Here is a 16111-nt window from a genome sequence, read left to right as displayed (position 1 = left end):
CAGGAGGTGGGGTACCGAGAGGAGCTGGCAGCTCTTGAACTTGGCCTGGGGTCAGCTCAGGCAGGAGGCTCCCGGGCAGGGTGACCCAGGTTCCCACAGGCTGCCAGCCACAGCCCCCGCTGACTCTGGCCCCAGCATGGCCAGCACCGTCGCCTCTGGGGCACACTGAGAAGCGCTGGCTCTGCTGGTTCCTCTCCCCAGTGGGTGACAGGCCAGGACAGAGGCAGAGGGGGCAGAGGAAAGGCCCCTCCTGCTTCAGCCCGGCTGCAGACACAGGGACGCCTGTGCCACGAGGCGTGCAGCCCGAGCCGGTCGTGGAGCTCTCAGGGCCTGGCCTGGGGTTGGTCAGACGGCGCTGGGGTGAAGCTGGGCGCTGTCAAGCCAGGCCCCGCGGGCTGCAGAGGGCTCCAGGACGGGGGTGGAGGCGGGACAGGGCTCAGGGGGGCAAGTCACCAGGCTGACCCTACCAGCCGGGCGGTCCTGAAGGTTGGGAGGCGGGACAGTGACGTGCGGGTGCCGGGAAGACCTGGCAGCTGAGGGGCACAGACAGGGGTCGGGGGCAGAGAGGAGGTCCTCCAGGCACCAGCGGGGTGGAGGGGCACGGAGAGTCCAGGACAGGGCTGAGCAACCCCACGGGATGGCCAGGGTCAGCTGGAGGGGCCGGGTGAGGAGGCCCTGGTTGCTGGCACAGGGACCGAGTGGAGCGAGGGGAACAAGGGCCCAGACCCAGAGCCTGTGCTGGCCCCCTGCTCCCTGCTGTGACGCCAGACTGCAAGCGCGTGCAAGCGTGTGATGGTGTGTGCGTGTCCATGTGTGAGTGCCCGTGTATGAATGTCGAGTGTGCATAAGCGTCCACGTGTATGTGTCCTTGAGTGCATGTGCGTGAGTGTATGTGAATGTGTGCGTGAGTGTATATGAGGGTCCCTGAGTGTGCATGAGTGTCTGTGTGTGAATGTGTGCATGCGTGGCCGTGTGAGTACCCACGTGTATGAATGTCCGTGAGTGTGCATGGTGTCCCTGAGTGTGTATGAGGGTGAGTGTGCATGACTGCTCATGGTACGTCTGTATGAATGTCTGTGAGTGTGCATAAGTGTCCATGTGTATGAGTGTCCATGAATGCGCATATGTTCATGGTGTGTGTGAATGTCCTTGAGTACACATGAGTGTCCATATGCATGAGTATCTGTGTGTATGAATGTGTGCGTGACTGTCCGTGAGTGTCGAGTGCCTGTGAGTGTATATGAATGTGTGCATGAGTGTCCGTGAGTGTGCATGAGTGTCCGTGAGTGTGTATGTGTGTGGATGGGAGACAAGGTGGAGACCGAGGCTACCTGCCCTCCAGCCTCCTCTTCCTCCCTGATCCAGGGAGGACAGCCTGGCTCTGGTCACCATGGCAACAGCCGCCCCTCCTGCCCCCAGGGCAGGGTGACTTTGTGGGGCGGTGCAGGGCCAGGAAGGGCTGTTTCCAGGGTGGGGCGGGGCTGCAGCCCCCGGGGCGGCTCCAAGTTGCTCCCCCCACTTAGGAAACACCTGCCTAGAGAAGACACGGGAAGCCTGAAGAGGCACCCGGCACCCCTGCGAGGCGGCCCCTCTCTGCAGAACGGCCCGCTGGACGCGGGGGCTCGCAGCACGCTGGCCTGAGCTGCGGGCATGCCTGGGGTGGCGGGGGGCCAAGGGACCAGGCCCGGCCTCTGCCGTCAGCGAGGTGGCCTGGTGCCTCAGCCGAGCCCTCCTCCAGGAGCTCCTCCCACAGCTGCAGGAGTGGCCCCAGCTCTGCTGCCCGTAAAGTTGCTGACCTGGGCCAGGCCCGCCTGTGGGGCCCAGAGTTATTTTTAAGGCCCACCGGATGGGCCTTCCAGGAACCAGGAAAAAACAGGCAGGGCTTGACATCCTACCCTGCGGGGATGTGGCTGGAAGAAGGGTGTGGATCAGACCTGCAGTGAAGAGCTGGCCTGGGGTAACTGACCAAGGGCAGTGCCTGGGGCAGAAGGGCGAGGGGCCCTTGGGGCTCAGACCTGGCTTTACCTTTCTGTGTGAGGAGGGCAGGGGCCTCACATCTGGGAAAATCCCTCAGAGCCTCCATGTCCCAAGCTGAGAAATAGGGTGGGCCATGCCTGCCGGCAGGGTAGAAATACGGGAGGTGGGCAGGACCTTGCCTGGGTCCCGCCCACTGGGTGGGGTCATCTCAGGCCTACTCCTGGGGACAGACAGGACCTGCAAGAGGGCCCCTGCAGGACAGCCCCTGGTAGGGAGGGGGGGTCTGGCTCCGTTCTGACCCTCAGGGATTCACAGTGCACGCAGGACACACACACGGCAGCACATCTACAACACACACGAGTCTGGAAGAGACGAAGGCTCCGAGTAAACCTCCCTCTCAGGAAAGAGGCCGCCTCCTGCCCTCTCCTCCACTCCCAGACCAGGCGGGAGACCCCGCCCCACTCCCAGAGGCCCCAGGGGCTTCCAGAGGTGGCTCAGCCCACCTTAGGGCTGGGGCAAGAGACACACACATCGCCCCTTTCTGAAGGAGAATGAACCCTGCTCTGAGTTTGAGGAGACTCAAGGTCTTCAGATCAAGACTCCGGAGCTGGTGGGGGCAGGGGTAGCCTCATCCCAGGCTGCTGGCCTCCCAAGCCTGACTCCCAAGGTCAGGACACCCAAGGCGTTCACATGGGGGGCTGGAGGCCCACAGGGGAGGACACGGGGGGCTTCGGCCCCTGTTGACAGAGTTGGAATTACCCTCAGAGTCACATCTTGATACCAAGACCCAGGACTCTACAGCACTCCTTCCCTCCCCAGCCCAGGACAGGCTATGGGTCCAGGAACCTGCAGCAGCCTGACCCCAGGAGGAAGACCCTGTGGACCACGCACTGGTCCCCGAGAAAAACCCACAAGAAGATGGGAGTCTCTGGATTCCACTGCAGAGGTGGGCACCCTGCCTTGAATTTGACCCTGTGAGTGGCTCTTACCAGCCTGGTGGCAACGAAGCAGTGTGACTTGGGGCATGCTGGGCATGCTGAGGGAGCCAGCAGGCTGGCAAGGGCCTCTGAGGCACATGCTTGGAGGGCACGCCTGAAGGCAACCTCTGGGGGGCCCAGGGATGGGGCTGCAATGATGTGACCCCAGCCTGGCCCCAGGGGCCACACCGAGTACCTGCAATGCCAGAAGGACCAGCACCTTGACCTCATGGCTCCCCCAATCCTCTCTGGATGGCTGTGGGAAGCAGTGGGCGTCCTGGGCTCAGCCAGGGGGCTGCTCACACCGGAGCTGCTCAGGCCGGTGGTGACCTTGGGCTGAGGACAGCAACCCGTGGGGCCGGATGGGTCTGTGCTGTACAGAAGGCGGAGAACGGGCTCAGGTCCAGACCAGGGCCGTGAAGACCTGGGCTGATGCCAGCCCTGACACAGGCGGTCAAGGCGGCCTCCCTGGTAAGGTGGACAACTGGGCCTGGTGGGCAGCCAGGTGGGTGGAGCACAGGGGAGAGCCCTGCAGGCACGGGGACAGCAGGGCAAAGTTCCCCGGGGGCAGGCACGGTCAGGAAGGCCCTCAGGCTGCAGGTGTGAGGTCAGGCCGAGTGGGGACTGTAGCCCGGGGTGGGCAGGACAGAGCCTCACCCCAGGCGGGGGTTTCGAGTCCGGGGGCGCGGACTGCCCAGGGGGCACGAGCACAGCCCGGGGCACCGGACGCGGACGCGGACTCCCGACTCCCGCGGCTCCCCGCAGCCCAGCCGCTACATTCCCTGCGGGGCCACCGGCCCCGGGCCGCTCTCGCCGGTGACCTTCCCAGCGCGGCCTGGGGCGAGGCTCTGGCCACGCCTCGCCCGGGCCTCGCCATTGGCTAGGCCCCTTGCCCTTCGCAAACGCGGGCTCCCATTGGCTTCCGCGGCCCCCGCCCCGCCCGGGCGTCGCCATTGGCTAGGCCCCGTGCCCTTCGCAAACGCGGGCCCCCATTGGCTCCCGCGGCCCCACCCCGAGCGCGGAGCTGCGCGGGCGTGGGCACCCGTGTGCGCGCAGAGGAGTGACGTGCCTCGCCGCGCCTCGCCGCGCCGTGCGCCTCCGCAGCCTCGCTCCAGCCAGCTAGTCCTAGCCGGCTCGCCGCGCCCTTGATCTGCCCCGCCCACTCCGGAAGGCTCGCCGCCGCCCGGGCGGGGGGGGCGGGGCCAGGTTTGGCCCGCCCCCGCGGAGGGATACGCGCGGCCGCGGCCCAAAACCCCGGGGCGCGGCGGCCGGCGCGTGTGAGCGGCTCGGCCTGCGTCGCGTCCGCCCGGTTCCTGCGGGGCTTTGCCGGGCACTGTGCCGCGCGGGCGGCCTCGCCCGAGCTCGGAGACCGGCGCGCCCTATCGCTCTCCGGGTCGGGGCTCCGCGCGGTCCGGAGGCCGCCCTCCCGCGTCCGCCGCCGCGCGGGGAGCCGGGCCGGGCGAGAGGCGGCGCGGAGACCTGGAGCCGAGGCCCGCGCCCGGCCGCCGCCCGCGATGCTGCTCTCCAAGTTCGGCTCCCTGGCACACCTGTGCGGGCCGGGCGGCGTGGACCACCTCCCGGTGAAGATCCTGCAGCCAGGTATGCGGCGGCGGGGTCTGGAGCGCACTAGGGTCGGCGGGCCGGGGGCCTGGGACTTACTAGAGTCGGGGGGCCGGGGTCTGGGGCACACTCGGGGCCGGGGGAGACCGGGGGTTGGGTTCCCCCAGCCACCCCAACCCTGCTTGTGGGTTCCCCACAGCCAAGGCGGAAAAGGAGAGCTTCGAGAAGGTGTATCAGGTGGGCGCCGTGCTAGGCAGCGGCGGCTTCGGCACGGTCTACGCTGGCAGCCGTATCGCCGACGGGCTCCCGGTGAGTCTGGCCGCCAGGCACCCGGGATTCTCGACCCGCGCGCGTCGTTGCGTTCTTGCGGGCCTGACTACTGGTTCCCTCTCTCTAGGTGGCCGTGAAGCACGTGGTCAAGGAGCGGGTGACCGAGTGGGGCAGCATCGTAAGCGCAGGCGGGGGCGCCGGGCGGAGCGGGGGGCGCCGGGCGAAACGAGGGGCACGGGAAGCAGGTGGAGCGCGCTGACCGCCGTGTCCCCTAGGCCGGCGCGGTTGTGCCGCTGGAGGTGGTGCTGCTCCGCAAGGTGGGCGCGGCCGGTGGCGCGCGCGGGGTCATCCGCCTGCTGGACTGGTTCGAGCGGCCCGACGGCTTCCTACTGGTGCTGGAGCGGCCCGAGCCCGCGCAGGACCTGTTTGACTTCATCACGGAGCGCGGCGCCCTCGACGAGGCCCTGGCGCGCCGCTTCTTCGCGCAGGTGCTGGCTGCCGTGCGCCACTGCCACAGCTGCGGGGTCGTGCACCGCGACATAAAGGACGAGAACCTGCTGGTAGATCTGCGCTCGGGCGAGCTCAAGCTCATCGACTTCGGCTCGGGCGCTCTGCTCCGAGACACAGTCTACACCGACTTCGACGGTGAGTGCCCTCTCCTCGGGGAGGGCCGAGGGGCTGGCGACTGTTGGGGACCGTTGTGTCCGGTGGGTGCGGGCGCGGGGTGGGCTCTGGACTCCCTTGGTCCGGCTGGGAGCCCGGCGCCGCCGTGAGGCTTATCTCCGTGCGCGCGCGCGCGAAGCGTGGGGGCACAGCGCAGAAATGCCCGCATTGCGGAGCCAGGGAAGCCGGGGAAGCCGGGGCTCCCCGCCTCTGCCGTATCCTCACCTCACATCTGTTTGTTGTGAAACCCGAGCCCGAGCTCACGTGACCCGCCGCCCGCGCCGGGCCAGCTGCGGGGGCGGGGCGCCCGGGAGGCCCCGCCCGCCGGGGTTTTTCCAGGGCGAGAAGGGCCAGGATGTCGTGGCTGCCCAGTCCTCTCTGGCTCCGCTTCGGAGAGGGTCAGCTGCGGAGAGGATCCGCCGGGAGTGCGGGCGCTGCCCCGGGGCGGGCGTGCTGAGTCCCGTGTGTCCTTTAGGCACCCGCGTGTACAGCCCCCCGGAGTGGATCCGCTACCACCGCTACCACGGGCGCTCGGCCACCGTGTGGTCCCTGGGTGTGCTGCTTTACGACATGGTGTGCGGGGACATTCCTTTCGAGCAGGATGAGGAGATTCTCCGCGGCCGCCTCTTCTTCCGAAGGAGGGTCTCCCCAGGTGTGCGTGGGGGCTGGGCCGGCTGCGGGGTCGGGGCGCGGCAGGCCTGGGGCTCATCCTCTTCTCCTCCTCAGAGTGCCAGCAGCTCATTCAGTGGTGCCTGTCTCTGCGGCCCTCGGAGCGGCCCTCGCTGGACCAGATTGCTGCCCACCCCTGGATGCTGGGGGCCGAGGGGGCCACCCCAGAGAGCTGTGACCTGCGGCTCTGCGCCCTGGATACCGACGACGGGGCCAGCACCACCTCCAGCAGTGAGAGCTTGTGAGCAGGGCCTGCGCCTGGCCGCGGGGGCCGGAGGGACCCCCTGCCCTGACTGGGCTGTCTGCTCCTTTGCGAAAGCAGTGATCTCTGACCCCTGGTGACCTTTGCCTTTGGCACCAACCCGTTTCCTTTGCTTTGAGTGCCTTTTTGAACGCTGCTCTCACGGGACTTGGTTTTCTCAAGCTCTGTCTGTCCAAAGACACTCTGGACCAAGCCAGGTCCTGCCTGCCCACCACCGGCGCTTGACCCGAGACCGTCCCTCTCCTGTGCCACTCCGGAGCGGGCCCTCACCGCCCCGGCACCTCTGCGTCTGATGTGTTGGACCAGGAGCACTCCTGAGTCCTGTGGCCTCATCTCACCTGGGCACAGGGCCCCTGGTGACCGCCCCCCCCAACGTCTCGGTGTTCGTCTGGGCGCGACTGTGCACAAGGAATGCAGCGTTCAGGCCTTGCCGCCCGCCCACCCGATGCGCGTGTGCGTGCAGGCATCTTATTTATGGTGTGACCCGAGGAGGGCTATTTATTGTTTAATTTATTTGTCAAGGTTCCTTCCTCGCAGCAGCCCTACCTCCTTAAGGCCTGTGGGCGGAGGAGGGGGGTGGCTGTGCGTGTGGACCCCAGGCCCCAGTCCTTCCTGTGTCTGTCAGAAGGTGGGCTGGTACAGTGGCTAATTTAAGGGGCGTGGGGGACCATGCCACCTCGAAGCCCTGTGCCTAGGGGGTGGGTTTTAAATTATTGACATTGTACAGTCTGCTTGTTGGCTCTGGAGGTTGGGGGTGGGGGGACAGAGTCTCAAGCCTTTAATTTATTTCAGCAGCTGTGTGTTTGTGATCCCGGTGTGTGTAGGCACTGTGGATAGGGGCTTCTTTCAGTTCAAAAGTGAGATGTCTGGAAATCATATTTTTTTATACAGGTATTTCAATTAAATTGTTTTGTATTATACGGACGTCTTGTGTTTTCTGGGTTAGTCTGGGGTAAGAAGGGAGGAGGTTTGGGGAGAAGGGACTTCTGGTCACTGCGTAACACTCTTCGCTTTTTTTCTGGGGAAGATGGCAGGGTGGGGGGCTCAGGTGCTTCTCTCCCAGCATTGGCCTCCCTGCCACCCTCTCTGACCCGCTGCACCCTGGGGAGGGGGTAACATGCTGTACCCTCAGGGCCCCTGAGAGAGGAGCTGGGTCTGGGTGGTGGGAGGGTCATTGCCAGCCCTAATCTGGAGCCTTGTCTGGCAGTGGCCCCAAGAGGCTGGAAGGAGCTCTGAAGGATGGGTAAAAGTTTGCCAGGAGACGGAGACTTCCAAGTGCAGAGAATGCACGTGGCCGTGGTTGGGTCTTGGCCTGACAGGTGCAGGGTGAGGTGGGTGGGAGCTGTGGCCAAGTCCAGGTGGAAATGCATGCACGAGAGTGTGGGTCCAGGGGGGCCGTGGAGGGTCTGGCATTCCCTGCCTTGGGCCCCCTCCATGAGAATCCTCTGCCCGGGTAGCGAGTGGGGCACCAGGGGGCCAGTAAGGAAGCTATCCAGACAGTCCAGTGGGGCCAGGCACACGGCCCAGAGCACAGGCCGGGGTGTGCAGCTCACAGGCCTGCTGGAAGGACCTGGGGACAGACCTGGGCCAGAAGCGTTCTGGGGTCAAAGGTTAGAGCATATGTGAGAGGCTGTAGAAAGTGAAACTGGAAAGCCCTTCTGATGGGCAGATGGGGGCTCCTGGCTGGGCCATTCAGGGATTCAGTGGCTCTTTGCGGCCTGCCTGGGGCCGGGGGTCTCCCCAGGGTCTGCTCCTGAGGGCAGGCATCCTGGGGGGCCACCCAATGTGGGTGGATGCCCTGGAGACTGCCCACTTCCTCCCAGGCCCCTCCCAGGAACAGGACACTCGGCGGCGGACGGGCACCCCCGCTCTGGTGACAGTGACCCCATGTCCCCATGCTCCTGGTTCCTGCCCCCCCCCCACCATTTACACCCCATGCGCCATCAGTCCATCCACCGGGCATGGGGACCAGTCCCGCCATGGGGAGTGGGAGGCACCCCCCGTCTAGTCTCCGGTGCTGCAGCCAGCTGAGAAGGCATGGAGGCTCCCAGAATCAGGGGCCCACTTGCCAGGCCAGCCTGTGCCCCTGGCGTGTGCAGGCCCCCTGAAGGGGTGGGGTTTGTCCTACTGGTTGAAACTAGGCCTGTCCATCGGGCCTGGGACAGGGGGCAGGGAGCAGGGGCTCCTCTGACCCAGGGCCTCTGGGGACCAGGACGAGGCTATTCCTGCAGGCAGGAACCCCAGCCCGCCTTGAGGCTGCTGGCACCTTGGGTGGTGTGCACAGCCTGGGGCTGGAGCAGTGGGGACAGGCTGCCTGAAGAGCACAGAGGTAGGACCGCACCCCTGCCCGGCCCCCCAGGCTGCCAGCTCAGGGGCTTCTCCCTGCGGCCCTGCTCCAGAGGCTGCCCTGTCCAGGGGCTCTGCTCCATCAGGCTGGTCCCCCATCTCCACTCGGCTTTAACATCACGGCCAGTTTAGTACTGAGCCTCCCTTAAAGCCACCTGCTCACAGCTCGCCCTCGGGGGCTTCCCTTGGGAAGCATGGAAGCCCGGCCTGCCGTGTCCCCCAACCCCAGTGGGCGCTGGCTCAGCTTCCGGGGGAGAGTCCGGAGGGCAGGTCGAAACCTACCCGCTGCAGCTGGCCGGGCCTCACTAAGTTTCTTTCCTCTGCCGCGGCCCCTGAAACGAAACCTTGGCTTGGCTTTGGTGCCCCAGCTGCTCAGAAAAGAGAAGTGGTCCCAAGCAGGCCCTCTGGGCGTCCAGACCCTGGCCAGTGGAACCCCCATGCTGCAGAAAGCGCAGAAGGAAACTTGAAGGGAGGGGCTGGGCAGCCCCCGAAGCAGTACGGAGGCTGGACAGGCAGCAGCGAGAGGGCCGCCCGCCCGCCTGACCCTCGCGAGCACTGCAGCTGGGAGGGGGCGGCCCCACACAGGTGTGCTCACCAGCCCTGGGGGTTGCTGAGGGAGCAGTGCTGGAATGCGGGCCGCCTGGGGTCCCGGGTGGGCACCAGGGGTGGGGTCGGCCAGGCCAGGCGCTGGCCCCAGTGCACAGGGAGGGGCAGGAGCTCGCTGGGCCCAGTTCATCCCTGACCCACGGCTGTGGCTGGGGGTGCAGAGGCCGAGCCGATGACATGCCGGCCTGGGGTGTTTCACGGGTCTGTCCCCGCACAGAGGTCTCTGTGAGGCGGCGGAGTGGAGGGGCTCTGCCCGGGCCTCTGGCTCGTGACTTCCAGGCTGGCTGGCTTTCCAGGCAGCCTTGGCAAAACTGAGCTTGGATTACACAACAGACACCCCACCCCCTGCCCCAGCCCCCAAGGGTTCCCGGCAGTCAGGCCTGTCGAGTGGGCGGGGGCAGGCAGAGCATACCCCTCCAGCACTGGTCACGGCCCTCCTCCTGGCTTGGTCCCTGCAAGGAGGCCCTTTCCTGGGAGACAGACCCCAGCTGCTGGCCCAGGTACAGTGAGATGGGTGGGGGTCCGTGCTCTGATGAATGAGTAAGGGCTTTAGGGGTCAGGTCACCTACAGTCAGACCTGAATGCACCAGGGAGGTGCCTGAGAGTAGGACCCCACCCCCCACCCCCCACACTGAGCTCAGGGACCCACCCCACCCAGGGGCTCCCCGCCACAGAGCTCAGGGACCCACCCTACCTGGGACCCCACCCCCCAACACTGAGCTCAGGGACCCGCCCCACCCGCGACCCCACTCCCCAACACTGAGCTCGGGAAGGTGGGCTGGCTCCAACCTGGCTTCTGGTCCCTCCTGCCGGGAGGCTGCTTGCCCTGATCCAAGGCCCAGGCCTCTGGTGGGCAGGGAGCTCTGATGGCACTGGGCCTGCACACCTGCCGGGGATACAGACACCTCGTCCGGGGCCTTCCTGTGTCCCCACACAGCCAGCCCCCAGGAACCTGAGCCCGCTCCTTGGCAGGAGGGCGAGGAGGGCCGTCTGTCCTGCCCCCTGTGGCCCCCGGGGCCCCCCTGAGCCTGGGCTGCGGGGAAGGGGCAGGACCCTGAAGACGGGAAGCTGGACGCTGGTGTCAGGTGGTGGCGGCTCCTCTCCGGGCCACAGATGCCCTGGGTCCTGGGCCCGTGACCGGGAGGGCCGGGAGGTTCCAGCCCTGGGCCAGGCCTGGCAGGGGCTCCTGACACCCTGGTAAGCCCACTCCTTTCTCACCCCGTGGGCTGGGCCTGGAGAAGCCTGGACTGGGGCTCCTGTCTCGGCATGGCCTATCTGAGGGGAGGGTGTGGGGTGGAGTCCACAGACCGCCCCGGAGCCTCCCTCGGAGTTGCCCCAAGCCTCCCTATCGCTGGCTCCTGCTCACCCCAGGCCCCCCACTCCCCAGCCCAGGGGAGCCAGCCCAAAGGGTCCTTTCCCCCCCGGAGGGAACCAGACTCCCCCGAGCCCAGGGCCGATGACCCAGACCGGTGGCATGGTGGATTCAGGCTGTGATTGAGACGAGGCAGTGGGGTTCTCGGGGTCAGTGTTAGCCCTTCTGCTGGGTGGGCTTCAGAGCGGGCCTGAGAGATGTCAGCCCTGGCAGCTCTGCAGAAAGCCGAGAGGTGGGGGGAGCCCGTGGGCTGGGGGACGGCAGACCTGGGGGCGCAGCCGAGCCTCCACCAGCAACACACCCCTGGGGCCACTGCTCATCTGCGGCCTGGAATACCCAACAACCTGCTCCTCCTGAGTGGGCTGGGTGGCGGGGACAGCTGAGGGGGAGGGGGTATCTCAGGGGAGAGGCTGAGGGGGGAGGTGGGGCCTCGGGGAGGGGCTGAGGGGGCAGGCGGGACCTCGGGCCTTCCTCCTAGAGCTCCGCAGGCCTCAGCTCTCCCCGCTGAGAGGTCAGGACGCTGGCCCGAAGACCCCAGGCGTGTTGGCCGCTGAGACTCCCCGGCCGAGGCCGGCCCAGCACCCTTCCCAGCAGGCCCCCCCTCGCCAAGGACCAGAGGAGGCGCCCTGGACCCCTGGCTGCCCTGGAGCAGGAAGGGGCTGCTGTGGGGGTCCCTGTGCAAGTCGGCCTGCAGCCCCCTCAGTTTCCCCTCCAGGAAGCTCCCAGGGGACCCCCCTGGGTACAGCAGGCTGTGTGTACCTGGGGGTGTCAGTGGGTGTGTAAATCTGTGTGGCCTGTGTGTGTCTGGGTGCGGGTGTGCGTGTGTTGTGACCAAGCAGGGCTGCTGTGTGTGCACGCGTCCCTGTGCACCCAGGACTCCCGCCACGCGCCCGGCTGCCTCTGTGACTCACCCTCTGTTCCGACACCCGCGCAGCCCGAGGGGGAGCCCCTGTGACTCAGCACCTGCGAGGGCTGGTGGGCCGGGGGGTCGGAAGCTGGTGACAGGGGAGGCAGAGGGTAGCGGCATGACGCTCCTGCCCCAGGCCCTCCCACCCCCCAGCTGCCAGCTGCCGTGGTGGCCGGGTGACCACACATGTGTACCCATGTTAGAGCACACATGCGTGCTGGCTCGTGTGCAGGAACCTCCTTCAGCCCCAGAGGGGGTCCAGGAGCCACGAGGGCAACAGGGTCTTGGGAAGAGGGGCTTCGCCGAGATCTGAGGGAGAGGTGTCGAGGGCCGCCGGGAGGTGGGGGAGCTGCCCCAAGTCGGGATCCCTTGGCAGGGTGGGCGAGCCCGGTGGACTCTGGGGCCAGAGTTGGGTGGGGGGTGCTCCGGGTCTTTCTGGAGGACTGAGAGGGGAGGTGGCTGGGTCCCTGATGGAGCAGGAAGCAGAAGGCCCGTCAGACCCAAGGAGGACCCTCCCAGGTGCCTGGGTGCCCCCCTGCCCCGCACAGCAGGGCCCCTCAGTCCAGAGCAGCTCTCAGCCGAGTGCCTGGGGGGCCTGTCCCGTCCCCGCGAGACCGTCCTGAGCCTGGGGCCGGGGCGCTGCAGTGCCTGGGAACTCGGAGCAGGCTCCGCGGGACTCCCCTCCCCGCACAGGCCGCTCTGTCCCATCCTTGTCGTGCGTGATCGGCTGCACCGTCTGCCGGGCGCCTGACCCACACGCCTGGCTGCGGCCGGTGGCCACTGGCACTAACGGCCAGATGAGCCTGGGGCCAGGAGACGGGTGTGTGCAGGCTCTTGGGGGTGGCAGGGGGAGGCGGCCAGCCTGTGGCAGTGCCTCCAAGACCCGGGCCCAGAGGTCCACTGACTCTGCAGCCAGAAGTCCGGGTTTCCTGCCAGGGGTGGCCCTGCTGGGCTTCCCAGCCCTGCTGGGCAGGAAGGAGCTGTGGTGGGAGGGCCCAAGGGCCGAAGGTCTGTGGGTGCGGGAAGCAGGGCCTGTTTACTCGGTGTGCATGGCCGGGACGGTGGGCGGGGGGCCGCTCTGCAGGCCCTTCCCTGGGGACACGGGCTCCAAGAGGAGGAGTCTCAGCCCAGTGGGGGGGATGTCAGGGAGGGGCAAGGCGGGGGACTTGTGGGGCTGGTCCAGCCCCTTGGCGACATGTCAGTCTCTGCCTGGACAGCCCACGCTGCCCGCCCTTGGGTGTCCCTACTGGGGTCCTCTGGGCAGTGCCTGCCTCCCGACACCCCCTTTCTCAGGCGTGCCCATCCAGGCCCACCCTGGCCCTGTGCCGACTCCAGGCCTTTGTCTGCGCGGCCACCAGGCTGTCCTGGCTAACCAAGCGACCAGCCCTCTCACTGGAGCCACCGCCACCTAGGAGCCCACTCCCTTAGACAGCACCCCAGCCTCCCCTCGGTCCCCCACCTCCTGAGGGCCTGCTCCCTCCAACCCGTGGGGGCGAAGGGCTGGGGAGTCCTCCACCAGGGGCCCCAGAGGCACGTCTGCGTCAGCCATTTCCTTTCAGCTCTCTGCATTTTTAATAATAAGTCAAATCCCTCATGTTAAAAATAGTCTGAGCCACTTTAAACATTTCTCATAGAGTTAAACGGAAATCTAATAAAATCTGTGAAAAGTATTTTTAAAACAGCTTTATCGAGGTATAATTTACATACCATGAAGTCCACCCACTTTCAATGACTGCAATGAGCCACCCACAATTCAGTGATTTTAGTAAAATTTCCGTGCAGCCACCACCACCACCCGGTCCAAGTTTAGCAGGCTTGATGACCTCCTGTCCTCGTAAGCAGTCACTCGTCCCCCACCCCAGCCCCCGGAAACCATGCTCCTGCTTTCTGTTGCCATAGACTTGCCTTTTTTGGCCATTTCACATAAACAGAATCTACACCTTGTAGTGTTTGCTGTCTGCCTGCTTTTCCCAAGCACACGCATTTTGAAGTTCATCCATGATGTAATAGGTCCATAGTTCATTCCCGTAACGATATTCCATGGTGATGGTACTGTTGTTCAGTGTGTCCGACTCTGTGACCCCATGGACCGCAGCATGCCAGGCCTCCCTGTCCATCACCAACTCCCAGAGCTTGCTCAGACTCACATCCTTCGAATCAGTAATGCCATCCAACCATCTCATCTGTCGTCCCCTTCTCCTCCCTCCTTCAATCTTTCCCAGCATCAGGGTCTTCTCCAAGAGTCAGCTCTTCGCATCAGGTGGCCAAAGTATTGGAGCTTCAGCATCAGTCCTTCCAATGAGTATTCAGGACTGTTGTCCTTTAGGATGGGCTGGTTGGATCTCCTTGATGTCCAAGGGACTTTCTAGAGTCTTCTCCAGCACCACAGTGTGACAGCATCGATTCTTCGGCGCCCAGTCTTCTTCATGGTCCACTCTCACATCTATACATGGCTACTGGAAAAATTCCATTGTAGCCAGCCATTTTGCTTACCCATGCACGAGCTGATGGATATTTGGGTGGTTTCCCCCCACGTGTTCACTCTTATGGATAAGCTTGTTGTGAACACGCGTGTACACGTCTCCATGTGCACGTCCGTTCTCATTTCTCTTAGGTAGAGAATTCGGAATGGGACTGCTGGGTCATCTGTGTGTATCTTTTGAAGAAATTGGCTCCGCATTTTGTGTCCACACCAACCACATACGAGGTTTCCAATGTTCCCATGACCTTGTCAACGCTTGTTATCATCTTTCGTTTTGATTACTGTCCTAGTGGGTGTGACACTGTTTTGCATTTGGTTTCAATCTGAATTTTCCTAATAGCTAATGATGTTGAGCATCTTCTCACATTTGACTGGACATTTCACCAAGGAAGAAACCCAGCTCCGTTCCTCCTTCTTCGGTGAAATGTCCAATCAAACACCCGGCCTGTTTTTCACTCGGGCTGCTTTTCTTACTGTTCTTTAAAATGTTATATATGTTTGTGAAATGAGTGAAAGTCAGAGTCGTGTCCAACTCTTTTTGACCCCATGGACTACACAGTCCATGGAATTTTTCAGGCCAGAATATTGGAGTGGGTAGCCTTTCCCTTCGGGGGATCTTCCCAACCCAGGGAGGAGCCCAGGTTGCCAGCATTGTAGGCAGATTCTTTACCAGCTGAGCCATAGGGAAGCCCATATATGTCTGTAAATTGTGGTAAAATATACAGAACCATGTTAAGTGTATGACTGTCTTATTTTGAGTTGTGAGTGTTCTTTATATAAATATACAGAACAGTCTTAAGTGTGTGTCTCTTTCACACATATATATGACTTGTGGACACTTACCCAGTTTTCACTGTCTTACTGCTGGAGTTTGAAACACAAAACACTTGCTTTTGACCAAGCGCAGTCTATTTTCCCCTGGGTTCTGTCTTAAGTGCTATACCGGAACACGGCATGACTCGGGGGCACAGAGCTTTTCTCTGACTTTTTAAAGGCTTCATAGCTTCAGCTCTTTCGATGGCTCCCTTCAGGTTAATTTTTGGGTGTGGTGTGAGGTGAGGGTCCAAACTCCTCTGTCACCGTGTGGATATCCGCTTGTCATGGCACCATTTATTGCAAAACTATCCTTTCCCCACTGAAAACTGTGGAACCTTTGCCACGGATCACTTGATCACGAATCTACGGGCTTCCTTCTGGACTTCCAGTCCTGTTCTATTGACCTGTGTGTCAGTCCTTTTATCCCAAACGTGCTGTCCTTACTGCTGTGGCTTTATTGTACGTTTTAGAATTGGAAACTGTAAATTTTCCAACCTTCTTCCTTTAAAAACCTGTTTTGGCTATTTTGTGTCCTTTACATTTCCACACACTTTTATGGTCAGACTGTTAATTCCGGCCCCCTTAAATCTGCTAACCTGCTGATAGGGATTTGATGTGTGTCTGCGCTGCCGCGGCTGACTCTTCTGTGACCCCAGGGACTAGAGCCCACCAGCGCGTGCCTCTGTCCATGGGATTTCCCAGGCAGGAACACTGGAGTGGGTTGTCATGCCCTCCTCCAGGGGATCTTCCTGACCCAGGGATCGAACCTGCGTCTCCTGCGTTGGCAGACAGATTCTTTCCCACCAGTGCCACCTGAGAAGCCCAGGGGTTGCATTCAATCTGTTAATCCATTTGGGGAGTATTGGTATCTTATCAATATTGAGTCTTCCCCCACAAACTCTGGGAGACAGTGAAGGACAGGGAAGGCTGGCACGCTGCAGTTCGTGAGGTCGCAAAGAGTCAGACACGACATTGCGACTGAACCACCCCCATGAACACTGAATGTCTCCCTGCTTATCTAGACCTTTTCAATCTCTCTTAGAAATGCTATGAGATTTACGTGTACAAGTCTTGCCTCCTTTTGTTAAACTTACTCCTATCCATTTCATTTTTTTTTTCGATGCTATTGTAAATGAAATTGTTTTCTCAATTTCCTCTTTGGCTTGTTCGTTGCTAATCCATGGAAATGCGGTTGGATTTTGTA

At 63.1% G+C, this 16111-nt stretch overlaps 1 protein-coding gene across 1 annotated transcript; it reads left to right on the top strand.

The window, feature by feature from the left end:
• The first annotated feature begins 4238 nt into the window (after positions 1–4238).
• Positions 4239–7298, top strand: PIM3 (Pim-3 proto-oncogene, serine/threonine kinase). Its single transcript, XM_040233602.1, has 6 exons — positions 4239–4553; positions 4714–4823; positions 4912–4962; positions 5060–5429; positions 5923–6099; positions 6174–7298. Exons 1-6 carry the CDS (start codon positions 4469–4471, stop codon positions 6359–6361), a joined length of 981 nt encoding a protein of 326 aa, XP_040089536.1. The 5' UTR covers positions 4239–4468; the 3' UTR covers positions 6362–7298.
• The last annotated feature ends 8813 nt before the right edge of the window (positions 7299–16111 follow it).

The sequence above is a fragment of the Oryx dammah genome, unplaced genomic scaffold, assembly GCF_014754425.2.
Source record: "Oryx dammah isolate SB20612 unplaced genomic scaffold, SCBI_Odam_1.1 HiC_scaffold_29, whole genome shotgun sequence".
Lineage (NCBI taxonomy): Eukaryota > Metazoa > Chordata > Mammalia > Artiodactyla > Bovidae > Oryx > Oryx dammah.
The sequence above is the reverse complement of the archived record's forward strand: the minus strand, read 5'-3'. Positions and strand labels throughout refer to the sequence as shown.